Here is a 23,655-nt window from a genome sequence, read left to right on the forward strand (position 1 = left end):
ACGTGGAAAGGGACACTAGTGGGGATTTGTTACAGTAGACTATAAATGGCCAACAGTTTCGGTTCTGTTTATTCAATGTTCTACAGAGTGTGTTTACTAAGAAGCAAGAATATTCCTCTTAAATCTAGGCACATTCACATGCATGTTATAATTTCTTTTGTAGTTTTCATGTTTTGCATCCACCAGTATGTTGCTTTTTGATGAGTTTTCACCTCAAGAGTCAAAAGGCAGACAGACTTGTCAACATGTTAAATCACTTCATGGCTTTCTTATTTTTTTGGGCATTTCAGCCTTTAATGGAAAGCACGGCTAGATGTGAAAGGGGAGAGAGGGGGAAGACCTGCAGGAAATCGTCCAGGTCGGACTCGAACCCTGGACCTTCTGCATCGAGGCATACACCTTTTTATATATGTGCGCCTGCTCTATCCACTGTGTTGCCTTTGTGTTCATTGTCGTGTCTGTGTGCTATCAGATCACCCTTAGAGTTCTCCTTTCAGTTAATGTGTACTGCCAAAATGCTGTCACAGCTTTTCATGTTAGTCGGTAGCTCTTTTTTAATCTGATACCAGTTTCGATCAAATGCTTCCTTGTGACTTTCGGTTGTGTGTGTGCGCGCTTTTGTCTATAGTAATTTATAAGCAGTGCAGTTTATTATATAGTATAATGTAGTTCTGCAGCTGCAAGGGCATTAAAAAAAGTATAAATGTAGTGTTTTTATTGTAACTTTTTGTTTTACTAATATTCTTTCATGTTTTTATACACCAGCCTCCACTAATGGATGTCCGCAAGGAGTTCAGTTGACATATTTACACTTTCATATGCTAACAACCACATTAGTGTATTACACATCATATATTGCATGTTTATATACTGATTATACACATTAAACATGCTTTACCAAAATAGGGATTCCCTCCATCGGATATGCAATCCCTCCATGTCCTCTGCCTTGTGGTCTCCTCCCAGCTTTGAAAGAAAGTATCTGCAGAGGTTTTATGATCTGAGTCCTGGACCAGTCCAATACAAAGCAGCGCTTCTGCTCTGAGCTCCTTTCTTCATTCGGGTAATCCCTCAAGTCCCTTTTGTTCCAAGTTTTTGGTTTTAAAAATTCTCTTCAGTCAAAATTGCTGAACATCTTTGTCTTACGTTTTTCTCAAACATGTATAGGATATTTTAGAGATGTACCACAAATGAGCACATGCACAATGATGTTTTCTTAATCATAAAGTATTGGAGTGTGACTTTGACAGCGCTAGGTCAGAGGACACAGGCTTGACAACAAAACACTGGACCCCTCAGCAGAGTACTCGCAGCCATGTTGCAATAGCCAAGACGATGACTGAGTCTGGTTGAAATCAAAGCTACCAACTAGTTATGACTTTCTTTTTGTATTATTATTGCTATGCTCTGAAAAGTTTAGACCAGAGATCTTCAACAGGGGGTCCGGGACCCCTAGGGGGTCCTCAGAGTCACTGCTGGGGGGGCCTCGAAATTATTCATTTTTGGAATTGTTTTCAAAATTTAAAGTCTTTACATGACTCCATATTATTAACAAATATAAATCCCCACTGATGATAGGCTTACTGGTCTATAGGCAACGCTGTCACTAAGGTAGCCATCCACAGATACAGTTCATCCCAAAGGATTCACTGTGCCACATTTATGTTGTGAATTAAAATATTATAAAATCATGCCAACAATTATTTTGATAGCTTAGTATTCTATGCACTACAAAGCTATGTATAAAGGCTTTAGGCCGCACTACACGTTATTGTTGGCCCGGTTTAATATGCAACTTCATTTATACAATATATGTAGTAGGGGGTCCCTGCTCCATCTCTCTTTCAGTTAGGGGGTCCTTGGCTTAAAAAACGTTGAAGACCCCTGGTTTAGACTACAAGAACTCAATAGCTTTAATTGGTCACTCAATCTTGTAACAAGTCTCTTAACACCAAAGTACTGCGTAGGAATGCATGCATTTAGGGGTTGGTTGAAATCAAGAATTCTAAAAACAGCATTGGAAATTTGAAATGGGCTAATAGAGTCATGCTAGAGGCTCTGTGTGGCGGTACTTATGTACTGTGGTGCTTTGAGCTTTACAAATTAAAGTCTGTTTATTGGTGTTGGGGAGTAGGCTACATCTGCATATGAGAGGGGAAAAAAAACTAAAGCATCTGCAACAAATTTAAAAATGGAGAAAAAAAAATGGTTGTGGAGATAGAAAGTAGTGAGGTTATCAGACCTCTGTAATCCGCTCCTCATCTCTGCTTGAGGCTAGTGGCTGGTTAGTCACTGCTATGTTCTTCATGTTCAAGTCACACAAACTACCTTTTTATAGCTGCTTTTAATGTGTGTGTGTGTGTGTGTGTGTGTGTGTGGATTCTATTGTGTGGATTTTTTTACTATGTGGTTTTTACATGATTTTTCTGGCATTTTAGGCCTTTATTAGACAGGACAGCTGCAGACAGGTAAGGGGGAGACAGAGAGGGGGAATGACATGCAGGCAAGGGCCGCGGGTCAGAATCAACCCCGCTGCGGCAAGGACTTAGCCCCTGTACATGGGGCGCACGCTGAAGTCTATTTACTAGTTGGTAAGACATTTGACACAAAAACATTTGGGGATGGCGTAAGAGAAAGTCAGAGGCATCACCAAACTTTCTATCGTACCCAAAAGGATTATTGTTTCTCTTAGGAAGCCTACGTAATCATACCTTGCATGGCAGCTGGATTCTCACATCAGGCCAGAATGGCAGGATCACATATCACAAGAAAATCCATCTTGTCAGACTTATGTTATGCGTTTGTGTCTGGTCTACCCTAATGCATCCATGGGTCTACCAGGGGCCTGTTTCACAAAAGCAGAATATATAAATCCAGGATAACTGATAAAGTGAGGCTTGACCTAGTCTCATCTGTGCATCCTGGCTTGGTGCGTTTCACGAAGGCCAAGCCAGGCTGAGGAGGAGCGACTAGGTTGAGCCAGGCTGAAGTAATTCAGATAGATGCGCGCCCACGGCTTTCCTCAAAAGACCGCGAGGTCGATCACAGATTTACTGATGCCAAAATGGAGAATACACATTGTACATACTTTACACAGAGTGAGCAGCAGCTTCTTGTGGAAGTATGATGACGTGAAACACATTATTTGTATAAAAAGAAAAGAGCCTGTAATGAAACAGCGAGAGAAAGCGTAGCAGACGATCACGGACCGACTGAATGCGTAAGTAGCCTAAATATATACATTAACTGACCACTGCTCTGAACTGAAACCGTCATAATCATTCCATTCAAGCATTAGGCTACTAATCATTTGCACAAATTAACAGTTGTACTCTTTGCCTTAAAAGTAAGCAGAAGATAATGTTACTCAGGAAATTTACCATGAAGATCAATTTTCTACAACACTAGAATATGATGCATAAATATCTTTCGCTCTGTTTCTCCCTCTCTCTTTAATGGGCTAAAATATAAATTTCCTAAGTCATATTAACTTCCACTGCTAGCTTTTAATGCAAAGTGTACAACTGTTCGTTTTTGCAGATGACAGTGACTCATTGAATGGTTTCAGTTAAGAGCAGTAGTTCATACATGTATATTTTTTGACTATCATTCAGTCTGTCCGCTATTATCTGCCACGCTTTTTCTCGTGTTTTTTTTATTTTTTATAGACGAGTTTCCTTCTCTACATATTATATGCCTTGCTCCCTTGTACATATGAACATAGAAAATAAAGACACTGAAGAAATTGGACTCTAAAATCTAGAAACTATAAAGATAATTAAGTGATAAATTCCATACACACTGTAAACATGAATGGAAGAGAGTATATTCATCAGTTATTTCTAATTTCTAGTTTCTAATTATCTCAACAACTGCAGTAATATATTCATCAAACTTCTAACAACAATATGAACAGCAGTCTGCATACAGCAATATAACAGTAAAGATGACTGTCACATAATTATAAAAAAAAAAAAATAATGGTCACAACTTTAAATACTAACAGCACTTAAAGGAACAGCAATATGCACCTGTTGTATTTTAATCCAGGCTGATAACAATAGGGTAAAACCACTGCTGGGTGATCAGAAAAGGCTCCAGGATTAAATAAATCCTGGCTGTTAGCCTGGTCGGGAGCAGGCTAGCTGCACAGAATAAATCTCCATGGTGATTTATGTGCCTCCACTTTCGTGAAACCGAGTCAAGGCTTAAATCATCCAGGATAACTGATAAATCCCGGCTTAATCCCTTATCTTGGTTTTGTGAAACAGGCCCCAGTTTACTAAATCAATCAGCGGCATGTGAAGAGCTAGGGGCGTGGTTTAGGTGTGTGTGACGGTACCACAGATAGATGGTTCATCCAATCACCTGGCAGGTGTTTTTTTTTTTTTTTTTGTGCCTGCCCTTTCACAAACATTTTCCAGTGACGGCTTCTCAGATAGTTCTGTGTTAACAAACCATCTTGCTCGTTACGGTTGAGAAATCCACTATAAAGCAGTTTCTGACCGTTGCGCAACAGATTTACGGTATGAAATGCTGCATCTTACACAGACGTGTCAGGGCTTGCTCTTGTTCTAACTTGCCTCCTCCTTCCTTCCCCAGCTTGTCTGGCAAACACCCCTACTGTAATTTAGTCCTTAGGAACGGTAAGGCTGTGTGCGCAGGATAAAGGGGTGTGTGTGTGTGTGCAGGTTGTGTGTTTGTTATTCACCATCCAATTTTCAGGAAAAGTTATGCAAGTGTATGCAATTTAAAATTAAATTTATTTTTCATCGTCAGACGTATTTGTCTATAAATTTGGAGTCACACGTTTATTTTATGACATCGTCTGAAATGTGCAACACAATGAGGTTTATTTTTCCCGGGGATTGAGTGTTCTCAGTCAGCGATTAACTGAAGGATACTATTTGTTATCACTCTCCTTATGAAATGTAAAGTTGCTACACAAATGTCAAGGGTGTTGGTGTGAGCCAGAGTGTATATGACTCAACCCATTGAAAGATAAGGCAGAGGGAGGAGGTGATTCTACGTGCGTTTGTGTGCCTGCGGGTTTGTGGAAGAACAAAAAGAGGCAGGTATTCACAGGTCTCAACTTTCTTCCTCTTCCCTCCTTCCTTTGTTGCAGATTCCCTCACCTTTTTTTTTTTCTTTCAAAGACCCAGGACCTTTAGCACACACAAACTCCATACTCCACAGCTTGCATTTTAAGACACCACCCCTGGATTCATTGCTTGTGTGAGTAGATGTTTTTCATTTTGTCATATATTAATATGCAGCTGTGCTATTTCATTGTACTTTATGCCCGCTCCGAAACCACCTCGCTGTGCTGGTGGGAAACCTAAAAGACGAGATGCTTGCGATGAAATATTTTCACCACCTCCACTTAGTTAACCTGATGCGCTGTTTACCTTTTGGTCAATGGTCAGTCTTGTCTCTTAAATCTCGGAGGTGACTTTTCCCACACGTGTATTTATATTACAGGAAAATATAATGCAACACTAACAGTCAAATCAATTCAACTTTATATCAGTATATAAATATGTAAAACACAACACAGACAAGACAAAAAAAGTTATATAATTGAAGTTCATAATGTCTTAAGTATCTAGTAAGGCTTTATGTCGTAGATACACTCTTGTATGCACCTGGTATGCTAGAGAACGCATACTGCACTGTTTAATAGATCCAATGAATGCGTTGTTGTAGGTTTGGTTATATCATAGTGTGTCTTTTAACATGCATTTATTTTTTCATTAGGACAAGGTTGATGTTTCTGTAGTAGGAGTCATGAGGCTCAGCCTGAGTCATCCTTTGGGTTTTCTAACATATCCTGAGTCAGTCTCTGTATACCTAATGTGGTTGATTACACACCTGGAGACTGGAGGGCGAGACGCCACACAACTAGCGGATCAGTTTGTATGTGAGCAGTGGGAATTGTTGAAGCTCTCCTATTTAAACACAAGTTATTCACATGTATAAAAATAGAAATGTTATAAAATACGGTATATGGTATAAAATACTATGTTTTTGGGGATGATTAGGATAAAATCTGGATTTTTACAGATAATGTAAATGGGATCCATTTTAATTTAAAGGAGACATGCTCATTTTCAGGTTCATACTTGTATTTTGTTTCTACTAGAACATTTTTACATGCTTTAATATTCAAAAAACACAATTTTTCTCGTTCTGTCTGAATATACACTATTCCCTCCTCGTCTGAAATGCTCTGTTTGAGCGCCTGTCTCTTTAAACCCCCCTCCCCAAATGCCCCATCTGCTCTGTTTGGCTTGTTAGAAAAATATGGCGCACCTTTTCAACAGTAGTTCTCAAGCCGTAGGAGATACTCAGATGGAGGGCGGTATATTCTACTGAGCCTGTATGTGACGTAGGAAGAGGAGCCAAATCTGAATGGCTTGGAGAATCCCATGTTTTCTGATCTAGGCAATCCGCAAAAAAGTGACTGGGTTTTCTTATTTCACAGTTTGTGGGTTAGTAGGTGCTCCAGATACCTAAATGTTATGTGCACAGGTACTGAAAATGTGAGTTTTCCATGGTATGTAAATTTACTTGATACCTTAATGCTCACTGATGAGAACATCTCGCCAACTGAGGATTGTAGAAAATCCAGACTGTCCCTATCCTATATGTTTACCACATTTTTTTTATTGCTTACAAATCGTGCAATTCAAGAATTTCTGTTGGACCTGAAGGCAGCTCAGTCTTAAAACTTTGAGCACAACACAATAACGGTAAAGTGTGCCAAAGTAAAGTTTGACAAGGCGCAGAAAGATGGTCAGGAAATGTGACGAATTCCACACAGGAAGAATCACTGGCCAATGGTAAAAGATATGATCACCTTCATTTTTTATTTATATTTATTTTATGTCTTTCCATCCAGCAAAACATGGTCCTTTTTCCAGAAGCTCAGTCCAACAAAGCTAGGACCATACAACTAGACGACTAGGCATAAGTCTCCTCACAGCAGGTTTTCAATTACAATTGCAATTTGACCTCCAATGGTCTGTATCGTCTGCTTGTCGTGTGTTTTACGGTGGCCTCCTTCCATTCATCTCTCCTTTCCCATTCTCCTTCCTCGTATTGCTCCCTCCCTTAACAGCCCAGTGTTTCCTCCTCCCTCCTCTACGATGACCACCTCTTTACCTCCTCCCGAATCTCGAGGCGTTGACTACAGCCTGCTGACCTGTGGAGAGACTAAGTGCAGTGGCCATGGTGCCTGTAAGGTTCCTCTGGGTGGCAGCGTCGGTTTTGTGTGCGACTGTGACCTGGGCTACCGGGGCCAATTCTGCGAGAACACAGTCAACGGGGCCTTAAGTGTAACGCTGACCCTGAGTGTGCTGGCCCTCCTCATCGGGGGGCTGATCGTGGCTTTTATCCTCGCCAAGATGAAGCAGAAGCATAAAAAGAGGAAGAGGTACTGAAATATTTCAGTGGTGTCTTTCTGTTGAAAGCTTTTCCATTAGTTGTTCTTAAGGGAATAGCTTTTTTTTCAAGAGTGAGATGAATGACGTCAATCTCGTCCGTTTGTTAAAAACGCAGGTTTAGCCTAGCTTAGCATAAGCCAGCTAGTCTGGCTGTAAAGTGACAAAATATGCACAGCAACATCTAAAGCTCTCTAGCATCTTGTCCCGTTTGTTTAAAGTTGAACTTTTTCTAATAAATCAGTGTATTTGATAACATTGGACAGAGCCAGGCTAGTTTCTGTTGGAGAGTGTTTATTTTATTGTTCACCAGAAAATGTTCACAAATTTATTGTGTGTTTTTGTGTGTTGTCAAAAGGGAAAAACTGGCAGAAGAAGGTGGCTGCAATCCCAGCACAAAAATGGTCAGACAGTGATGCTGTGTCCCTGGCCAAAAATGGTCTGGGTCGGATGTTAAAACCTGCAACGAGGTTATGCGGTGGACAGCCATATGGTGACTTTGTTTCCACATCCAATAATGATCCAGAGATTGAGTGATGACTCGGTGAGTACTCGAGTCCTGGACCCAGACTTGGCTTAGACACGCGCACTTATGACTTGGACTCGAGGAGTTATGAAATTGGACTCGGAAGTTGGATGAAGTTTTTGACTACTTTCTTGTGTAATAGGCAGTGATGGAGTACTGGAGTCTGACTCGAGTTGCAGTTCTCTGGTTTGTGACTTGACTCAAAGACAGGTAATGATGACTTGACTCGGACTCGACAGTTGGTGACTCGACTACAACACTGGGTCCAGTCAGACCCTCTCTTGCAAACCAGGAACTACATGCTGTGGGAACTGCATACTGCTGGTATGTGGTTAAAAAAGGAAAGGCAGTGACTGTTAAACTTTGGCCGCCTAAGGAAATTCCGGGTATCCCCTCAAATACTGTTGGATTTCTACTCCTGAGTCATAGAGAGCGTCCTGATGGGGAACATTACTGCCTGGTACGGAAACAGCACCGAACATGACTGCAAGTTCCTGCAGTGAGAGGTTAGATCAGCTGAACCCTACCATGCTTAAAGGATATTTACACCAGGCTCTGCAAGAAAAAGGCTAGGAGAATCATTAAAGATCCAAACCATCTGGTTAACAGCCTTTTCTCACTGTTGATGTTAAGAAGAAGGCACCAGATACACCAGCCCAACACTGAGAGGCTCAGGAGGAGCTACTACCCCCAGGCCATTAGGATCCTACATGAGGACACTGCTGACAGTCCCAAATTAAAGGAGCTGATGGGATTACATCACTGAAATTGTACCTTGTTAGATTTAATGTGCCAAATAAAAATTGAATGATTGATGTATGACACATCACTAGTGTTGTACATTTGTTTGCTTTAATAATAATAGTGTTCTTTATAGAACTTAAACGAGTATTGTGGCTACATAGTGCTGATGAACAACGACCAAAAAGAAATTATTAGCATCAGTAGATGAAACCATTTTGGTGTGTTGGGAATATTTTTTACTTTCCCCATAGTGACTGAATTTGTCACTCTGCAAGAAACAAACAATTTTGTTGTTTGCAGTTTAAATGCAGAGAGAGAAATGTCAGAATCTGTCTAATACTCGTTAATCAAATCCTACTTCCATGATATACTGTATGCAAAAGATTGTTTCCATAGTGAAATAATGCAAATGTTCACCTTATCAGTTGCTCTCTGACAGAGCAGAATCTTCCTTTAACTACAGAGAACGCACCTGAAGGAGTGAGTTAACACAGGTGTTGAAATCAAAACTGCCATCTATTTCACACAGGGTTAAGCCAAGGATTTTAACAATGTTTGACTAGTCCTTAACTTTTCATGAGGACTTTGATTGCTCCTTACTGAGTAACCCAGCTTCTCTCAGGAATGTAGCCAGTATTAAGTACGGCTGTGTATTGGCAAGAATCTGGCGATACGATACGTATCGCGATACATGGGTCGTGAGTCAATATATTGCAATATATTTTGATACTGTGCGTAAGGCGATATATTGGGATTTTTTTAAGGTATTATTTTAGAAAAACTAATATTTAAAAAAAAAAATTGACGATGTGCATAAAAGCCAAAGAAGTTTACTTTAGCTAAACAATTCAGTACACAGAAAATCAAACTGCCAGTTTGGGATTGTGGTTCACAGGTTCTTAGTGAGCTAATTTTGATATGCTAAAGTAGGCCAAAGTTCAGCCATAGCTACATTGTTAGCTTCTAGCAAAAAGTCAGGCACTGTTAGGCGAGGACACTAGTGGTGTGTCTCAGCATAGCCATCTAGTGGTAGGGGGTTTAAATACAACATAAACAGGAACCACTGTCTTACATGATTATTTTTGCATGTAAAAAAAAAAAAATCCCAAAAAAAATCAATACAGTATTGCAAAATAAAATATTGCGATACTTAAGTGTATCAATTTTTTCTTACATCCCTAGTATTAAGTGTTTTTTGTTGTTGCTGTATTGTCTGTTTCTTTTGTACACTGACTAAATTATTAACTTTTATGTGACATAACTCTTTAAATGATCTTTCTGTTTTTTTGTGTTGCTGGGTTACACAATAATAAATTCAGTCAAACATGTATCGGGCACGCTGCACGGACATACTGAGCATTGATATGCGCATTTTTTTTTTTTTTGAAGGTCTAATCATGTGGAAACACACTTTAGTCTATCACATTTTTTGTCTATCACAAAATGTCTCAAGTGCACAGACCATGAGAAAACAAAGTACTTTTCTAGGAGAATGAACTATGTCAAGAACCCGAAACTAAATGTGTGCACACTGCACACACCTTCGCTGATCCTGTTTTGCTTCATTTTAAAATTCCTCTCCTGTCACTTATGTTTGACCCAGTACAGTTAAAGCCACTCAGTGTCGGAATCAATCTTTACTGCAATCAATTCTGCTATGTGTTGTATTTAAGCACTGTAAAAATGCCACATATGTATTAATGTGTCCTCTGGAATGATTTTGCAGGTTATTGCTTGAAAAGTAAAGATGCAACGTTGATGCAATGATTTGCAGCTCTGCAGGATACAACATGATAGACAAGGCTAGAACAACTTTATTTCAATACTTAGCAGTTTACTATCAGTTTGTTTACAGCTGAAGTGTCATTAGTGTTTGACAATTTGGTAATAAGTATGTTTAATGTAATCCAATTAAGAATAATACAAAGTAACGGGTGTGTCACTTTAAAACCATTACTAATGTTCTTCTGCTATAGGGTATTAACACTACAGACAGCTGTCAGTCAGTGTGTGTTATGCATAGACCCGAACATGCATCACTGCCTGTTAAGCCTCTTTCTGGGATCCAGTGGCACCATAGTATCAGCTTCAATGTTTACTAAACTCAGCAGGAACCGAGACCTGAATAATTACTGATTTGCAATCATGAACACTGACACGCTAACAATCTATCAGAGAAAAGGGTAAATATAGTTACAAGGAAAATAAAGGATCTGCTACTATGTCAACACATGGTTTTCTATTATAAGCACACGTTGCATGTTTGTTTTACAGGAGGAGCAAAATAAACTGCAGCAGGCTACTGTACTTTAGAAGTTGCTGTTATGTGAAATAGAATGGTAGGTTTAATAGCCATGGGGAGCACTATCTGTCTGTGAAAAGAGTTGTATCATGCCTTCTAAAGGCACTTTCTAAAGTATAATAAAATAACCCTTGTGGAGTATTTTGGCTGAATTCCTTATGCAGAAAGCCTGTTTTACAAACTTGAGCATGTGGGCCTTTAAAAGAAAGTGTGTAATGTAAAGGGGCTATTGGTTGTATTATAGGAAATGAAGGATCCAGCATTACTGGAAACTATTTCAGGCTCTGATGTATCCGTTTGCATGATTCTTTAATCCATCTCTTGTGAGTCTCCCAACTTTGTGGAAGTTTATGGTGCAATAAAACTTTTGTGAAGATCAGCTTGTTGTGGGTGGACAGACAGAAGAAAGCTTCCAGTATTTCTACTTGAAGATTTTCTAGTTTCCATTCTTGTTTTTCCATCTGTAGGAGCTGATGCAGCAGCATAAAAACTGCTAACCTTTCAATGCATTCAACAGGTTCTGCTGGAGAACTGCATCGGGATTCCATGTAGGCCAACTTAACAACAAAAGAATTAGCAGGGGCTCTAGAGAGACAATTGTTCACTACAGTGTCTCCTTGTTTGAGATGTTCAGCCAGTTTGAACAGAAGTAGTCATGTTGTTAGACAAGGTGCTGAAAGAAACCAACCTCTCAGACCAGTCGGACAGCATTGTCTGTGTACGTATGAGGTACAGACAAAGCAGACAGGGAAGCAAAGAAAGCACTATCACAGTGAAATGTAACCTGTCTGCATGTGTGTTTGAATAGTGTCCATAATGACTTCTGGTCACCGATGATAGAACACATTAATTTGCTTGTCTTAAATGTGAACATTCTCACTCTAGAGGCTCTATTATAATCTTTCTGCTGAGTTACATTTAACCTCACTGCATTGCTATCATAATCACAGATACTTCCACTTATCAAATAAACTATTATTTTCTTTACATGCACTTCTGCAGTAAAATCTGAAATTTTATAATATTAAGTTGAGGAAAAAAACTTAGTCAACTGCTGTTAGGAAACACTGCACATTTAATAAACAGCACTTTCATCACAGAGCAATAACAACAATATTGATCATCTCAGGATGTAGGACATATTTGTAGGACCTACAAGATTGGTCATAACTGTAAAGTGCATAATAATACAGTAAAGGCCTATTTACATTATAATTGGGGCAGCCCATGTACACAGAACAAATGCAAAAGCTTCCTTAAAGATGAGGACTATTTAAAATAGAGATCATCATCATTTGCAGACTGTAAAAGACAGCTTACTTCAACTAAATATCATTTTCAGGTTATTAATAAACAATGTAGGGTTTCTCTCTGTTTCACTCTTACAACAATGCAGAATCCTTCACTTTCCTTCCATTTTCCCATCTTTGCCATTACTGCACTGCTTGAAGCATACACCTGTCCTGTATCATAATGATGTTCGAATGAATCATAACCCAGCTAAGGCCATAATGAGTCTCATCTGTAACTGCATTAAACTGCAGCCCTGGTTCTGTCACTTGCACACCATTTAACACTATTACAGATGTATGCCTTCGATTGTTCCTGATGAAACACAGTAATGCTCAAAGAGGCATTATTATATAGATATAGATATCTATAGATATAGATATATATATATAATACTCCAGATATATATATATATAATACTCCAGAATAGTATAGTTTTTATTACCATTTCTTTCAATATGTCCCACTTTTAGTCCTTGCAAATATTCATGTCCGTCTTTAAGTCGTTTTTCCTTCATGTGGCTATCTTTGTGTGTCTCCATGGAGATCCAGATGTGGTGCATGTGCTTATAGGTCGGCATCATAGGGTCTGCCGCTGTATGAGGGGTTGACTGACCGGGTTGGGTTGGTCTTGGCCCGGGGGAAGGACACATCCTCATCCATGGAGTCCTTTGAGTATGGGACGCTGCTGCTGGCGCTGCTCCTGGCCCGGTTCAGGTTGGGCACATCAACTCGTCTCTGCGGCTGCCTTTGATGGCTGAACCGGGGCCCCGTGACCTCCTCAATCCGCCTCTCTCCTCGGTTCTTTCCTCCGCAGCAACGGCAGATCCCGATGGCCATGACGATGCCGGCAAGGATTTCAAATATCCCTCCGATGTAGCCCAGGATGATGCAGTAGCCGACACGCACATCTATGGTAGGGGTGACCGTTGTGACGCTTTTGAGGATGTTGGTGTACCAGGCGATTGGTATGATGGTCATGACGCCTGAGAGAAAGAACACCAGTCCGCCCAGCCCGGCCAGTACCCAATTAGGCCTGTCGGTCCAACAGCGGACCCCCGGGATGGCCACGCACAGTCCGATTAGAGTCACGATGAGGGAGGCCACCATCAAACCCTGAGCGATCTGGATGATCTGGTTGCTGAAATATAAAGTGTCCTGCAGACCACACGTAACTCCTGTGACGATTGTAGAGGCCGAGCAAATGTCCCAGATGCCTTGCTGGATGAAGGTAGAGGAGGGGGTGTTGGGGAGGTTGTTGAGGGTCCTCCAGCTCGGGGCCGCGGTGGCGATCAGGTTCAGGATCAATCCGCATGGAGCCAAAACCATCCCGAAGATCAGGATGCCCGGAGTGCGCATTGATGTCCGGATCCACTCCTGAGATTCTAGCCTCGGCATGGTTGTTGCTGCTGCTGCTGTGGATGTGTGTGTTCTTACTCCCACACTCAGTGTAGTTATTTAGACAGGGGCGGCTGGGTTTTGAAAGCCCTAATAGCTGCTCTTAAAAAACAAGTCTGACTGAAACCTGGCAGTGGGCGGGGCTTTAGCCTTACCTGTCTGCCCTCAAGTCCCAAATAGGACAGGTGTGGCGTGCCGTGCGCAGCAGAGCTGAGCGCGTATTCAGCTCCACCTGCAACAGCCAACAAGGGGAGAGCGGAGTTTCGACGAAGCTTTTCTCATGCAAATGCCTAATATGTGATAAAGAACAGAGACATTGTTTTTGTCGCGCCTGTTGAATCAGCTTGCTCAAGTTTAAAAATAAAATAAGTTCTCTATTAACACCCCATTTGTTAATTCACCCACATTTTCTTTTAAACGTTTGATTTCTGTAGTAATACAATATTGCAGTCACCATATTTCAATAATTAACTCAAAAATGATAGTCATATGACTCATAATAGAGTAATAGAGACGCATAATAGAGTATATGCTACCACATAAACAATATATTTGAAACAAAGCTCTTCCACATTTTCTTTTATCAATAAACCACAACATATTTGGAATGTTCAGCTCTTGGTCAACTTAAAACATGTAGGACAAAACAAATGGGAAATTATTTCTAAGTTTTGTTCTCCAGGAATAAGAAATCACAGCATATATCGTAGGCCTGTTTGATAAAATGGTGTGGGGTGGGATGCAATTAATACAATACAATAAAAATAAGACTGTAAAGGCACACACCCCATGACTAAGATTTGTGTGTCACTTTATAGTCCAAACTGTGACTTAATAGTTTTTAATTAGTGACTCAGCTCAGGAAAATAGGAAAGCAGGCTAATTCTTTTAAATAAATGGCACCAATTTCTTATTTTGGGGGTCTTCATTCATTTCAAAGATGTCATTTAGATTGCCCAGCAGGTAATTATTTTATGTCAGACTCAGAGATTAGGATGACTTTAGTTTGAAAATGCCACAGTGGCTGTGTCAGAACTGTTTTTGGTAAGAATGTAGTTCTGCAGGAATCATCTCAAATACCTTCCCGCCTCTTTGTGTTGGTCTTTTCTTCCTCTTTCCTTCTACATATTTCTAGCTGCACATCTGTCTGTTTCTATTGATCTCTTGGTTACTCTCACGTTCTCTCTTTTTCTGATTACTCCTTCTGAGGTTTCCTCTCAAATCAGTCTGTTAATCCCATGAAAGATTGTTCACAGATGCCTAATAAAGTCTCTTTAGAAGGTGAACGTCACAGATGCATATCACTGATGCTCAAAACCTCAAACATGAACTAGATCATTGTGTACAGACCCTGAAAGCAGGGTGAGAGTGTGACTCTCACAAAACCATCAACTTCATCAACCCCATAGAAAGTGATTAAAGTCTCTAAGGAACTGAACAACCTGAGAACAGCTGATGGTACACCCAGAGACTACATTGTTTAAGTTGACCACTTCTCAACTTCTAGTGGTAATCAACATCCCATTAGCTTTGTACCCTGATGTGACACATTGTCTGATATACTGCTATGCCTGGAGTCACCAAAATAGTAGTCTCGCTTTGGCCAGACCCTCCTCCAAAGCCAAAATAGGCACCATAATAACTTTTATTTTGAAAGAAAAACTGCTCATTTTAGAGAAGACAAGATACATTGAGTTTATGCTTGAGTACACTGGCAGCTGCAGCTGCAGTTACCAGTGTTTTTTCCCCCATAAAAAATAATGTACTTTACATTATTTTTTATAATATATATCATATCTCTATGCTTTATCTTTAAATGTGTGAAATGTACATGAACATGGTTGTTGACTGTAAACATTCAAACTATGCATGAGGGCGTTGGGGTTGTTATGCGTTTGTTTTGGTTCTGAGAATAGGCCAGGTTTAAGCTTTGACACACAAAGAGCAGTTGAAGGAAGTACGAGAAATATGTCAACCAACCGACCAGACGGAACTTTGCATACTCATCCCGTGACACCACAGTCCTGTTTTATCACTTCTACAAGCTGAATCACCTGGTGATCAGCTGCCATGTCATTTACTTGTTGCAGACCTGGACACAGAAACCACAGAGGATCTGTTGTGAATCACTGTATATTTCCTTATCGGTAAGGCCTTTTGGTGCTCCGACCAACAATACTGCTAGTAGTACTACCATGGCCTAGATGGCCTTTTTTTTGGGGCTTTTCCGCCTTCAATGGACAGAACAGCTAGGTGAAAAAGGGGAGAGAGAGGGGGAAGACATACATCACAGGTCGGACTCGAACCCTGGACCTCTGCATCGAGGCATAAACCTCCATGTACAGTATTTCACAAAAGTGAGTACACCCCTCACGTTTTAGTAAATATTTCATTATATCTTTTAATGGGACAACACTGAAGACAATTATTATAAGTATTAAGTGTACAGCTTGTATAACAGTGTAAATGTGCTGTCCCCTCAAAATAACTCAACACACCGCCATTAATGTCTAAACCGCTACCAAAACAAAAGTGAGTACACCTCTATGTTAAATTCCCATAGAGGCAGGCAGATTTTTATTTTTAAAGGCCAGTTATTTCATGGATCCAGGATACTATGCATCCTGATAAAGTTCCCTGGCCTTTGGAATTAAAATAGCCCCACATCATCACATACCCTTCACCATACCTGCTGTACACTTAATACTTTACATTGTAGCGAAGTGTAATTTCTTCAGTGTTGTCCCATTAAAAGATATAATGAAATATTTACTAAAATGTGAGGGGTGTACTCACTTTTGTGAGATACTGTATATATGTGCGCCCGATCCACCAACTGAGCCAACCCAGCCACGCCTAGATGTATTTTAAAATGCAAAAAAAATTACAGTGCACCAAAGCATCAAATGAATATAATATATAATAGTAGCTTATTGGCTCAATGATGATTAATCAGTTTGACCTTCTTGGCTTCAAGCAGAGATGTTGGCTTTTTGAACACTCCTTCCAGCCACAAAGTTCAAACAAATCTGAAAAAGCTCTCTTTTTAACAGTTTCGCAAGTTTTTCGAAGAAACTTAACTTTTACTTACCTTAATTTTAAATCAAGTATCTGGAAAATTGGTCTCGCGTTTGTTTTTAAATGTATTGTTTTTGTATATTGTCTTTATTCTTTAATTGCATCTTATACTCTTTGTATTATGTTTTACATAAAGAAAAGGAAAATTAGCTTGTTTTTTGTCATTTTGTTGTGTATATATTGATAAAGCCCTGGAGTTACAGCTATCTTTGTTCCAGGTTTTTGTTTTTTGAATGCCACAATGATACTGCATGTTTTATTATGCAATCTACATCTACAGTTTCATTCGTCATGGCATTTGTTTTGCATATCATGTCACAATTAATTGCATGATGCAATAACAAGGTGCTATTATGTGTTGGATATGATTCGTGGAAATGAGCTGGCTGTCAGGTAGCTACATAACACTGATGCAGTGTAATAGATTTCTCATAGTTCTCATTCTTCCGGTCCTGAGCCCTCATTATCAACGATGTTTATGAGCATGAATTGTGTATTGTGCTCTGGAACTGACCCTATGTTCGAGTAGAACTACATGAAGCAGGTAATAAAAAAAAAATCCAGCTCCTCTGGCACCACCTACAGCCTGTAGTGCGATTTGCAAAAATCCACCGCTCCCTGTTCAGATGCATCAATCAGGGCCAGGGGGGTGTCTAACTGTGTGTCAATCACTGCTCATGCACACACATTCATTCTCCCTTGTGGGGGGAGGGGCTTAGGAGACCATTTTGGGCTTTAGCAGAAAGAAGGGGAGGGACTGAGAAGTTGTTGATGTTCAAATTTTTTGGCTAAGTCCTGGATCTTCGCAATCCTACCTACAGCACCTTTAATTGTTGTAAATAAAAGAACCAAGAGGAGAAGAGACTGATATACTGATATATATATATATATATATATATATATATATATATATATATATTTATATCTTTATATCTTTATTATCTTTTATATATTTATATCTTTATTTATTATTTATATATATATATATATATTTTAAATTGACTTACATTGCTAATGATTTTGGGATGAATGATGTAACACTTTCTTGCAGCATGTCTGCTGCTATCTGGTGTCCAATTAAAGTAACTAAAATGATAATCTCTTTCTTTTATAAAAGAAAAGTTATCCAAAATTCTGAATAAAGTCTCTATTTTTGATAAGTGGTCCAGTGGCAACTGTAAGCCTTTATAGTGAGAAGGTTCTTGTCTTAAATCCCAGCCATGTGTCTGGAGTTTTCATCATGTTTGGGCAGGTTTTTCACACGGGTGCACAGGTTTCTTTAAGCAGTAGCCTACAAAACATGCAGCTCAGGAAAACACATTCAATACTATGCTACCACAGATTGTATGCTGACATACAGTGCACAGTAGTTTGTGATATACCCCTCAGATTTCTGAATGAAAATGTGTAGCTTGAGTGGAGCTGAGGTGTAACGATAAAGACTAAACCAGTGTGGCCAGAGTGCAGTAGGTTGAGTCACCTGTCAATTAATCAAACACGTATTCCTTTAAGCTTATTTAGTTTATCAATTGAAATATTTTTTTTGAAAATAGGTTACATACAGTAGGCAACGGCTAAAACCAGTACATTAGCCACTGATCACTGTAAAATGTTATTTATGTAACTGCAAAAAGATAACAAAGGCTGACTTCTGTATTCTGAAGTTAATACCAATAGTCTCCACTAGATGGCGGTATTGTCTTCAGCCAGGCCAACTGATCACTCAATAAGAAGAATAAACATGCAAACCTCCCTTAACTTTTACCTACCCCCCAAATCATTTTATTTCAATCACCAAAATAAAAACAAAATAAAAAAAAACATTTTGTAATATAAACATTTTACAGAGGGGTTGTCGGCTAAACTGTCAAGAAACCACACATTTTAAATGGTAGCTATTTTAGTCTGTAATCCTGCATAAAGATGCTGTTACTAATAAAGTTGGTCCTGATATCCCAGTATTGAAGAGTTTTGTCATATTTGAGTAATCCCGCATAAGCCCGAGCGGAAGTTTGACTTTCCTGGGCAGGAAATTGTCAGCAGTGTTTTTGTTGCTAGTGGGGACTGTTGTGTTGTGAAAATGGCGACGCCTCGTCGCTCCTCTCAGCAGCAGCCAAACTCCTTGCTGTCCTCTCCGCCCCGCGGCTCCTCTCTCCCTGTCACCCCGCCTGGCTCTCCGCCTGCACCCATCGATGATGCCACCCCGCTTTCCCGCGGAGCCTCGGACATGGCTGACGGTGAGGCAACCCCTGCCTCTCCCACCACCACCTCCCCAGCTCTGGCCCTCACCAGCAGCAGCAGCAGCAGCAGCAGCAGCAACAACAACAGTAGCAGCACTAGCAGCAGCAGTGCTAGCTCCCCGACCACCACCGAGGGGAGCGGGACCAGCCCCGGTTCTACGCCCGACTCAGGCAGCGGTGACGCGTGCAGCAGCAGCAGCAGCAGCAGCAGTAGCAGCAGCGGTGGTGGTGGTGCAAACGGGGCTTTCAGGGAGCTGTTTGAAGCCTGTAGAAACGGGGATGTTACACGGGTGAAGAAAGTCGTGAATGCGGTGAATGTGAACGCCAAAGACATGGCAGGACGCAAATCGACACCCCTGCATTTCGCTGCAGGTAAACATAACGGAAATCACCGTTTAAAGCAAGTAAATTGTTAGACAGTTTGTGCAGCTGGTTCATTTTAAGGTGTGGGAGTAACCAGAACGCAGCTGATAAACATTGGCTGACATTAGCCATTAGCTGTAAAACAGTTTTAGGATGATAACAGTAATATCAACAGAAAATATATGAAATGCACCAGCAAAGAAAAGTAACATTTTCAGAAAGCCTTTCATGTAACATAACAGTTAAGTTACCCTGTTGCACCCACTTTTTCACAGGTGCATTTACCATTGGTACATTTCATTATTGGTTTATTTCTGTTGTAAAAACAAATTTCCAATCTATCTTTCTCAGTTATCTAAGTATAAAGTCTTATTAAAACTTTGTTTAAAACCTGAGCAGACCTGTTGCTGTGCTTAGTCTAGTATAAATTCCACCAGTGTAGAGGAAACATCTTTTGTATTGCTGCCATTGTATTACAGGCCTCAGTCACACCAGAATCCCAAATAATGTTCAAAAGGACATACAAGTACAGTGTGGGCAGAGCAATTCCACAATTTGAGTTACTGGCGCTGCAACTGTAATTGTTTTTCTTTTTTCTTTTTAAATATTCACTTAACAACAGTAGATGGAAATATGATATTGAAAATGTGGAAAGATCTGTGCAACATTTAGGTAGAAACATACCTAAAAATAACCTTAAATCAGGGAAGGGTCAGCCCTTCCATTCCAGGTTATAAGTTAAACATTGCACCTGTACAGTAATTGGACAGTGCTTCATGGGTTAAGACATGGATGCAAGTCCAACAGAAAGACATGATACAGCACTGACAAATCCCTATATTTATACAAGAATATCACTAGCATTAAAAAAAAGTTGTATTAACAAAATATTAAATTAAAATACCCGACAACCCCTCGGGCAAATTGTACATGCACAATTAATGTTCAGAATATGTAAAAAAAACCAGACCTATAAACCCCGTATATTCAGTAAGGCAGTTAAAGGTCTCTGGCAGATGACCATTATCATTAAGTGTTTTTGTCGGCCAAGTCTGTACTTCATTTTTGCCACAAGCAAGACACAGAAAAGACTCCATCATCTTGACAATGTAAGATTTCCTTTTTTCATTTTTATCTTAAATGTACTGGTTCATGGATATGAAAAGTGCTCATCTTCTCTTCAGCTCCAAGCTTGACTGTTTTTAATTATTTTATCACACACACACATCACACTGCAGACACAAAAGATAAAAGAAGAAAAACTTGCACGGCTGTTTTACATCTTATGCCTTCCTCACCCTCAGCAGCTTCAACAAGAATAGATTCTCTCGAGTCCCACGGCACGTTTGTTGTGAAGACATAACAAGCTCTACTTGTACGGCACTTTCCCAAGCAGCTGCCACGTGTGCCTTACAAAACAAATGAACAACATTAATGAATAGAAAAAAAGGCCAAAAGACAGTTTGGAGATAAGTATTCATTTTTAACTGGAAACAAATACAGCAGCCTTTTGTTCAAGCTGTGCTGCTCCTTAATTTATCAGCCACTTTTATGAACATAAATAACTGCTTCAGAGTTTCACAATATCTGGAAACTGCTCGCAAATCTTCTGTCGAAGTTTGATTTAACTCTGCACAAAAGGTTATGTGCAAGAGTTTCTACTGGACATCACAGTACAATTCTTGTAACACCAATCTCTCTGATCCTTCTTCCTCGGTTCTCTTTCTTTGCCTGCCTTCCCCCCTCTCTCCACTCCCAACTCTTTCTGAATCTGATCTCAGGTTTTGGGCGGAAAGATGTGGTGGACCACCTGCTTCAAACAGGCGCTAATGTGCACGCACGAGATGATGGGGGTCTGATCCCGCTTCACAACGCCTGCTCATTTGGTCACTCCGAGGTGAGACTTTGCACAGCAACCCTTTGATCTACTACTATTGTTTTGGAGGTTTGTGCCTCTGCAGCATAGTAATTGCTGCAAAAATGTATTTTGTTTGTTCTGTTTTTTTTTTTTTTTTTAGCATTTTATACAATCCACATGAGTGCAGTGTAAGGGAGTGCGAGGACCCATTAGGGTGACACAATGGGAAAAATGTGAGCCACTTTCTTCCAATATGCTTTTTGGAACAAAATATAACAGTTTACACTTTAGTAGAATGTAATGATTGCTGGTGATAAAAAGATGGGAAGGCAGAGTTGAGCACAAGAATTGATGCGGTGGTAAAATCCAGAATGGATGTAGGAGTGAACTGTAATCAGTGTTTTCATGATAGCAAAAGAGGATTCTTTCCAAACATGCAAATCCGCCCTGTTTGCCTGTAAGCTATAATGTTCACAGTCAGCCTTAAGGATCACATTGAGAAAACCTGAACATTCACTGTCATTGCTACTTTGATATTCTGGTCACGCTGACGCATGGTTATGTTTTGGAATATCTATGACAGATGTGCTAATGCTTTTTGTCCTCCTGGCTGTTAACCACAGTGGTCTTTCGAATGTTTACAGCTTCGATTGTTTTAGAGGCTTTTAGAGCTTTCTTTGAGAGCACTTTGCACCCATGTTAGAAATGCACAGCGCTAATGCAACTGTGTGATCACAGTGATGATTAGTGTTGTGATGAGAATAAACGCTGTCCAATCTGAAACCAATCACTCAGCCGCTACACTGTTGCACCTCTGAAAGTGGTCGTTTGCCTTGCTTTTATCTTTTTGGTTTAAGTGGGATATTTTGTAGTGGGTGGCAGTGCAAGCCAAGGTCATGTTGTGGAATACTGTATCTCTGCTGGAAAATGAAGCATTAAACCCTTATGGAGCAGGTTGCTGACTGAAGTAAAATGAGTATCTGGGCATCTTGTTACACAATTCAGGGTAAGATGGAGCACATTGGTGCAGGCATTGTTGAGAGAAGAAAAGTTGATTCCCCAATTCCCGAATCCCCAATCAGGTAGTGAAAGTATAATTTTGTTATCACTTCCAAAACTCAGGTATTGTATTTGCACTAATGTCGGAAAAGTTCAAATTATCCCCAGTCCTAGTTGTGTAAAAAGCAGGGGTTTTTGGGCCTTTATTTGATAGGACAGCTGAAGACAGAAAAGGGGGGAGAGAGAGGGTGATAACATGCAGCAAAGGGCTGTGGGTTGGATTCAAACTCGGGACACTGCGGTAAGGACTGAGCCTTGGTACATGGAGCGCACACTCAACCAGGTGTGTTAGGGCGCCCCAAAAGCAGCATAGATTTATCTTACAGGTAGGCCTGTGTAACAATTATTATAAAATTGTCAAACCGCATTTTTTTTTTAGCTTAAGTGCGGTTACTTTGTTTAACGGCAATTAATTGCTATTATAAGCTTAGGTTGGAAAAACTATATAATACTGTCCTATTGTCAATTTTATGTTCATTAAAGAAAAAAGACAATGTTTTTATGATTATAAGAGGCGTGGTCTACTTCAAAGGTATTTGTGTTACTACATTATCTGGGTCACTTAACAGCAATATAACCAACAATTGTGTCCTGGGATTCATTCAAAACTTTCATTTGTTTGGAAAAGTAATAAATAAATAAATAAATAGACATTTTAAAATTTGACTGAAAGAGACAATTATATTGTTAATCGCAATTATTATTATTTTTTTAAAGATCATTTTTTGGGCATTTTTAGGCCTTTATTGACAGGACAGCTGAATAAATGAAAAGGGAGAGGGAGGGGGGGAATGACACGCAGCAAAGGGCCGCAGGTCGGAGCCGAACCCGGGCCCGCTGCGTCGAGGAGTACACCTCCACATATGGGCCCGCTCTACCAACTGAGTTATCCGGGCGCCCATCGCAATTATTTCGGAGACTAATTGTACAGCAACATTCGGAATTGTTACAGGTCTGCGTACAGGGTTAGTAGCGTTACCAGTAGAGATGTTCCGATATTGATACCAGTATCGGTATCGGCTCCGATACTGCCTAAAACCATGGTATCGGTATCAGGAAGTACTGGAGTTCATGCACCGATCCGATACCACATAATAAAGCCCTGAAGAAAATCTACGTTAAAGTAGTTTATTTATGTTCTTTTTCCGTTATAACTGACTGTCAAACTGGATAATAAAAGAAAGTTCTGGGGCATTCATTGTTTGTGTTTGTTCATGTTTCACAAAGAGTATAGTCTGAGCCAGACTGACAACAAAGATAAAAATATCACATCCAAACAGGGATAGTAGTATACAGTTGTTAAAACATAATAATATATATGACACACTGGGATCGGATCGGTACTCAGTATCGGC

At 40.0% G+C, this 23,655-nt stretch overlaps 2 protein-coding genes across 3 annotated transcripts in view; one reads left to right on the forward strand and one right to left on the reverse strand.

Moving 5' to 3' along the window:
• Positions 1-12,711: 12,711 nt before the first annotated feature.
• Positions 12,712-13,890, reverse strand: cldn23a (claudin 23a). Its single transcript, XM_031298197.2, has one exon. It carries the CDS (start codon positions 13,700-13,702, stop codon positions 12,872-12,874), a length of 831 nt encoding a protein of 276 aa, XP_031154057.1. The 5' UTR covers positions 13,703-13,890; the 3' UTR covers positions 12,712-12,871.
• A 4,920-nt stretch (positions 13,891-18,810) lies between these two features.
• Positions 18,811-23,655, forward strand: part of LOC116048894 (poly [ADP-ribose] polymerase tankyrase-1-like) — an 83,058-nt gene continuing 78,213 nt past the window's right edge. For both annotated transcript variants that reach the window (XM_031298186.2, XM_031298188.2), the window contains exons 1-2: positions 18,811-19,392; positions 21,165-21,280. In XM_031298186.2, the coding sequence (XP_031154046.2) occupies positions 18,861-19,392; positions 21,165-21,280 (648 nt within the window). In that variant the 5' untranslated portion in view covers positions 18,811-18,860. The remainder of the gene's footprint in view (positions 19,393-21,164; positions 21,281-23,655) is intronic.

The sequence above is a fragment of the Sander lucioperca genome, chromosome 1, assembly GCF_008315115.2.
Source record: "Sander lucioperca isolate FBNREF2018 chromosome 1, SLUC_FBN_1.2, whole genome shotgun sequence".
Taxonomy (NCBI): Eukaryota; Metazoa; Chordata; class Actinopteri; order Perciformes; family Percidae; genus Sander; species Sander lucioperca.

Coding starts and splice junctions, on each gene's coding strand:
- cldn23a (XM_031298197.2), bottom strand. CDS start 13,702: ATGCCGAGGCTAGAATCTCAGGAGTGGATCCGGACATCAATGCGCACT.